The sequence below is a fragment of the Lactuca virosa genome, chromosome 1, assembly GCF_052849685.1.
Source record: "Lactuca virosa cultivar CGN04683 chromosome 1, Lactuca_virosa_CGN04683_v6, whole genome shotgun sequence".
Classification (NCBI taxonomy): domain Eukaryota; kingdom Viridiplantae; phylum Streptophyta; class Magnoliopsida; order Asterales; family Asteraceae; genus Lactuca; species Lactuca virosa.
The window spans coordinates 35,432,060-35,438,926 of NC_136426.1; the positions used below are offsets into that span (position 1 = coordinate 35,432,060).

General features: G+C 32.4%; 1 protein-coding gene and 1 long non-coding RNA gene across 2 annotated transcripts; both read right to left on the reverse strand.

The window, feature by feature from the left end:
* Window positions 1–952: 952 nt before the first annotated feature.
* On the reverse strand, window positions 953–3,183 carry LOC145169065 (mediator of RNA polymerase II transcription subunit). The gene is made up of 6 exons (XM_079087668.1): window positions 3,070–3,183; window positions 2,774–2,847; window positions 2,116–2,215; window positions 1,914–1,971; window positions 1,473–1,829; window positions 953–1,227 (listed from the first exon to the last, which is right to left on the reverse strand). The coding sequence occupies exons 2-6, from the start codon at window positions 2,807–2,809 to the stop codon at window positions 1,125–1,127; spliced, it is 654 nt and encodes a 217-aa protein (XP_078943794.1). The 5' UTR covers window positions 2,810–2,847; window positions 3,070–3,183; the 3' UTR covers window positions 953–1,124.
* A 1,876-nt stretch (window positions 3,184–5,059) lies between these two features.
* On the reverse strand, window positions 5,060–6,867 carry LOC145104352 (uncharacterized). The gene is made up of 3 exons (XR_013707066.1): window positions 6,772–6,867; window positions 5,778–5,841; window positions 5,060–5,185 (listed from the first exon to the last, which is right to left on the reverse strand). It is a non-coding gene; the product is annotated as an uncharacterized LOC145104352 (long non-coding RNA).

The following is a 6,867-nucleotide window of genomic DNA, read 5'->3' on the forward strand; positions in this document are numbered from 1 at the left end:
CGACTGAATGTAGGTCATTCGGTGTAGAAAGAAAAATACGATTAAAAAAATGATTTTTCAATTTCGGGTCGGGTATTTAGAACCAAATAAGCCCTTATTTGGGTAATCCGGACCGAATAAGCCTAATATAGATACCCGAGAACCGAATCGAAGTGCTTATTTAGGCCTAATTCGGTTCGGTTCGGTTCGGTTCAGGTTTCCGGGACAAATTCTCATCCCTACTTGTGAATACTCACTAGACAAAATGATCGATACTCACTCTAACTACTTACCCTCTATTTATAATAGCCCTATACCGACCTAACTAAGAAAATAACCAAACTGCCCCTGGTTAGCTACTTTATGACATACCTGTCACTTGCTTCCTAACCTTTAACACAAGTGTACCAAATTTTTTGTTCCCGAGTTTGTGTTTTCAAGCCCTAAATTGTCTTTCACTTTGGTATAAAATTTATTTTACTTATTCATTGTGTTATGATGTTTGTCTTTTCAAGCCATAAGAAGTTAGTTTTTATAACTTTACATGGAATCATCAAGACCATCCTAAACGTGGCTCTCTAATTGATTGTGAACACTGTATTGAATTAACTCGCATACCCAAATATGTATATATAAACCTTGTGCTTGTGCACATGTATGTGTGGTGAAAATGGTATATCTTCTCACTATATCTTCCTTTTCCTTGTGTGTGTGTGTGATGTTTTACCTCTTGATTTTACTGCATGTATGTTTAGTGCAAACAATGACAATGTACTTTATTTATTTATTATAGCATTCTACTTATCTTGATTACCTTCCTGTTTTGATCTATATTTTCTATTAGTGGATTCTCAGGCTGAACAGTGTTGTGATATTTTTGCCTACAAAAATTTGGTGCCACATAAGTTTTAATCCGTTCCTTTTTTTAGATTTATCCTTTTTGATCTGTTACTAATAGACTATAACTCCGATCAACACAAAAGACGTTTTGTCTATAAAAAAAGTATTCCTGGATTTCGACATGAATTAGCAAAGTAAAGGGAAATACAAGCTGCCTTTAACCTTCTATTAAAATATAACATTACATATAAAATCATCAAGAATTAGGCCTTAAAAGACACATCTTTTGTTTTCTCTTACTTTGCCTACATAATTGTAGTTCCACCATATGACATGAGAGATGCAGCTGCTGCTGCAGCTGTTGGAACAACTCCTGTTGAAACACCAGGTTTTGACAAATGCAGCAACCTGAAAAAAATATATATATAATAAAATCATCACCCAATAAATAAATTTAGTCTTTTTAACATATATATATAAAACAATAAAAACACTAAAACCAAACCAATCATCTCACATCTTTCATAGTTTTCAAGATTCCAACTATGGGAATTTCTTTTTGACTTAATGCAAAGTAAATCAGGGAAATGAGGCTTTTCCCACTAAGTCCTACCATTTTACGAATTTGCCTTCATTAAGAAAGAAAAACTTACGGAGCAAGATATTCACAAAATGATGAGACTGAAGCTGCAACTTCACTGTAATTTTCAGCTGAAGCAGGTGCGGTGACTTCCACTAGTTGAATGCCAGGTGTCACAGGAACAGCCTCATCAGTGGCATGTAATTTTAGCATCTTATTAACAGATGAAACTGTAACAGCTATTTGAGCACCCCTTTGAAAATGGAAAGCAAATCCTACTCTCAACAGCTCATGATCTAATTTATACCCCAATAAGTAAAACAATCGAAGCACATTTTTGCTCACTTTGCTTTCCACCATTGTCCTCACAAGAACTGATATTTGATCAGCACCTGCACCCCTCATTGAACCCCCCACATGTCTAACAGTCCTATTATAAATAAATAAAATCCCATTTTTGTAACTATGAAAAAAATTATAAAAACAGGAAATTTTTTAAGTTTTTTTTTATTACCAAGTGGGCTCAGGCTGCTCAAGATCACATAAAAGTCGAACCTCTGATGCTTCAGAACCTATATGATTGATTGATTATGAACATTGAAATGAGAAGTGGAATAATATGTAATCTTGGGCATATACTTATGAGGTCAAGATTTAAAGAAAGTAAAAAAAAAAGGGTCTTTTTTTGTTACATACAAAGAAATAGTGGAACTGACCTAGGTTGGGGCCACTTTTAAGGCATAATTCATGAATCCTTAAGCGTTCCCTGTGAACACCACAGAGGCCTTGAAGAAGAATCTCAAGGGCTTCAACATGCTGCAAAAAAAAAAACCATGTGTGAAAATATTAACTTTTTTTTTTTCTTTTCAAGAGCTTGTTTGTAAAATATTCATTATCACAAAGAATAGTCACAGTTACAGATATATTGATAGATATACAGTTATACACCTCTCGTTACTCTTGACAGTGTTGTTCCTTGGAACAATGAAGTTACTGAATTACTTTATGTTTAGGAAAATATACCTCTAACATAGAAAAGTTGAATTCTTTACAATAAAAAGTGTCAAGAGAACATGTATATTGAAGGAAATGAAATCAAGAAGAATCGTTTCTATAATTCTATTTAATCATTTTCCCATTCAACAGTTCAGTGAGCATTGAACTCCAAATTCATTGTATGCCAACTTGGCATTCCACCTCAATTGTGGATTCAGGTAAGGAATATCAAAGGCTCATATTACGCCAATGTGGTACTGCTTAATAAGCACGGTTATGGTTAAATATATGAGGGTAATTGGATAAAGAACTTCGATCGTTATTGTAGTTCAAGAGAAGAATGTATAATCAGGTGTTATTTGCATAAACAATAATAACCTGTGTTTCTATGATTCCTTGAACCACGCACTCCATTGGCACTTTGCTTCAACAGGTATACCAGTTTTGTTTACCTGTAAAATTGATTGAAAGAAGAGAAAATTTTAGCCTCCGCATAGGTCGATTTCATGTTTCAATACGTTAAAATACCAGCGGAACGAGGTGACGTTCCGGAATTTCGATTCCCAAAAATGGGATCAGAGAATTCATTTCATATACAGAACCAAACAAATTCCCAATTCCAAATCTTGAATTCTACGATACCAGTCACTATTAATTAAGCGGAATATACTTACCTGAAACGATGGAGGGATTAAATTCTGCAGTGTGATGCTGCTGAGAGAGTAACAGAAAGAAAGGGTTTGTGTGTTTGTGAGAATGGGAGAATTTGGGGAAGATTCAAATATTTACTTTCAGGTCCGGAAGTAATTTATGTGTACGTAAAAGCCCACCCTTAAAAAAAAATAATAATAATAAAATAAAAAATAAAAACAAAAAAAAAAAAGATTAGGGGTGTTTGGAAAACTTTTTAAGGTTAAAAGTCCTTTTTGTGTGATATTTTCCAAAAGAAAATCTTTAAAAAAGTGTTTGTATTTGCTTTTAGGGTAAAAGTTAACTTTTCAAGTTAAAAAGTCACAAAAAGATAGGATTTTGTGACTTTTGAAACACTTTATTTTCCTTCTATACAAAAAGTCATTTTAAAAGATCATTTTCAATATCCACACATCTTTTGTATCTTTTTTAACTTTTTGGAAAAGTTAAAAGTCAAAAGTTGTTTTAAAAGCAATCTCAAACACCCTCTAGATTGATGTAATTATTATTATTTTTATTATTACTAACAACGGCGACGAGTGAAAAACCGTTTTCATAATCGTAGCCGTCCGATATTTTCAACTTTTAATCTGGACCCTTATAATTCCCTATTTACGGTTATTTTGATGGTTCTCTATTCCACCTCCGGAGTCTCCCACGATCTCCCACTAAGTCTTTAACCTCCGTCAACATCGATCCCTTCCCACGTTCTTCAACCTCCATCAAGATCGATGCCAAACTTCTAACCTCATAGCAGTTGATTACATTGAGCGCCAACCATCCCATGATTCTTCTCCACCACGAATGCCAACTGCTACAATTAACCCTAATGCTTATATAAATCAACGATGTTAATATAATTTCATCAGCAACATCGATTACTCGATTGGTCATGGAGCAATCAGTTGCACCAGTCTTTGAATTTCCATTCAAAACATGAGGAACCGGGAACATCTATTTGAGTTTTGTATTCTCCATCTCTGAAACCCTCGATTTCTCTCTTCACCCGACTTTCGCATGATGAAGTTACAATCAACATGTAAGGATCTTTTGTTATGATTTTTCGTAGTTTTTCCCTCCTAGACTCAGACTCGGTGCGTTGGTTCATCCTCTTCTTAATCTCATCCTACTTTTGCTATTCATTCAATTTTATGATGTAATGTTCTCTCTATAGCTTGAATTTGAACTGATTCATGGTTTATACACGCTATGCTTTTGTTGACACAGGACAAAAGTGAATGCACGATCAGTCCAGTGTTACATGACACCACGGTTGTGGTAATACTTATCACCACTACTTTGCTCCAATTTATTCTTTTTAATATGTGAATCATGACTATTTTAATATGTGAATCACCCACTGGAACAACCCCACTTGAATCACCTCCAGGAGTCATTTTGATTTTTTGACAATGAAGCTCTTCATCCAGGTAGTCCCACTAAGATCCTTAAGTTTTCAAGTTCCTCTCTTTATCTTTGTTACATTGATTTTTTCGTGGTTTTAAAGGATTTACCACAAATCTTGGCTCATTGGTTGAAGTTACGAGTTGTAATTAATATAGGTCAATGATGGCACTATAGATCTCGATCTGCCTCTTTATGCTTCCACTTTTTCGGTTTTACAGGAAATTTTTGTATATTTTACTCCCTACCAAATGTTAAGATTATGTGCTAAATGGAGAAAAATAAGGTGACACTCAAAAAACTAACATGGCAAGGTGCTAAGAGTGTTACCACTCCCCTTAGCCTTAGGCTAATGGGAGTGGTAACACTCCTACCACCTTGTCACATCGGTTTTTTGAGTGTTACCTCATTTTTCTCTATTTAGCACCTAATCTTAACATTTGGTAGGGAGTGGTAACACTCCTAGTGTCACACCCCGATCCTTGTCGGAATCGATCGAGGCGTGATATATTGTTCAAAGTCTCATGACAACTATGTTATAATATGATTAGATTCAATTAAGTACTAAGTATGCAAACAAGATCCACAAAATACAAATACAAATCCAAATACGAACAACATTTATTACATCAAATTTAAATAGTCTTGTGGATTTCTAAGGCACAACCTATTTTTCATCAACTTCATTCTTCAAATCTGCATCATGGGTAAAAACAGGTCAACTACGAGAGTTGGTGAGTAATCTAATTTTAGTAGAGAAAATTGTGAAGTTGAAACCTTTATAATTGGAAATTTGTTTTCTTTTGAAGTCGGCAAACAATTGTATTTGAGATAACGGTTTATAAATCAAAAATTGATTAACAAATGATAACAACAACAATAAGTCCTCACCCTATATATACATATGTATATATATATATATATATATATATATATATATATATAAATATATATAGGATGGAGCATCTAATCATCATACACACTCAACCACGTGCGATCAATCACCTTAGCGTCCCAAGGCGGGGTGGTCAACCCAATAGCGCTATTATTGTCCATAACGTACCTCAAGAATACGGGCATAGTCATGGAGATTAGACTAAAAATGATAATGCACTACAAGTACATGTAGCGTAAACAAACAATAGTTATACAATTAATGACTCACGTATAAATGTCCTAACAATGTCTCAATTGTGTTAAAACAATAAAATGAAGTTTGAATATATTAGAACCACATGATACACCCCAAAAGTATTGAAAATTATAAAGTATGGGGTAGATTACTCACCTTAGTCCCAAAACGAAATGCGTGTGTCGTACGATAGACGGTTCGGGTCAAAATGGCGTAGAACCTAATATAATTAATAGTTTTGGTTTAGGAACTGCTAAACGAGAATAGAGTACTAATACAAATAATTAGACACATATTCTTATATTAGATGAATTAACAATAATTCATTTTGATTATAATATTAAGGTATTCATTTGTTAAATGAAATTTAAATTGAATTAATTACTTTGCATAATTAATTTATATTTTCAATTTAGGTCAGATTTTAATAATTTCTTATTAAAATAATAACTTGCCCAATTATAATTATTTACAGATTTTAACAATTATTTATATGAAATAATCATTAAAATGCATTTTTACATGCTTAAATACTTAGGAAAATGGTTTTAAATAGTACACAGTATTGAAAAATTATGAAATTATTAGGAAATCATTATTCCATACAATATTAATTACTGTAAAAATTTTATATTTTTCTGAACTGTTTTAGTATTTATTTAATACTTTAATGATTAAACAACAACAAAATTCGGGAAAAATAATAAATGATTCCCAAAAATTCTGTAAAATTAACCATAGTTTTATAACATGATATAGAGCCCAGTGTATAAGTGTCGGATATTTGTGACTATGTGAAGTATTTTTTATATATTTCATTATTAATTAATCAATAAAATCATAAATAATAGTAAACAGTAATATAAATGCATGAAACTTCATAAATTATGTTTAATCAATATATTGGTCATCCCAGAATTTTCTCATAATTTATTGAATGCAAAAAGTATTTTATGTGAATTATTGCCCTACTTTATTGCAATAATTATAGTAATTCAATAAAAATAAGTTATTTTCTGAAAATTTCCAGAACTTCTTATTTTATTGATGGGATTCTGAGAAAAATCAGGTTTATGTATAAAACGAGTTTTAGATATTTTGGTGGATTTAATTTGTTTCTTGTATGAATATGAAACTTTTAACAACATACCTTGATGAATGCTTCAAGAGGGATGGAGATTTGAGTATAATACATTGTTCTTGGCTGGAATATGAGTATTTCTTGGATGAATTTCGAGATTGAGAG

Excerpts from the sequence above, each read along its gene's own strand:
- LOC145169065 (XM_079087668.1), bottom strand. The coding sequence starts at position 2,809 with ATGGAGTGCGTGGTTCAAGGAATCATAGAAACACAG. Across the intron at positions 2,216-2,773 it reads AAGGAATCATAGAAACACAG|CATGTTGAAGCCCTTGAGAT; the intron begins GTTATTATTGTT and ends TTTTTTTTGCAG. Across the intron at positions 1,228-1,472 it reads TTTTGTGAATATCTTGCTCC|GTTGCTGCATTTGTCAAAAC; the intron begins GTAAGTTTTTCT and ends TATTTTTTTCAG.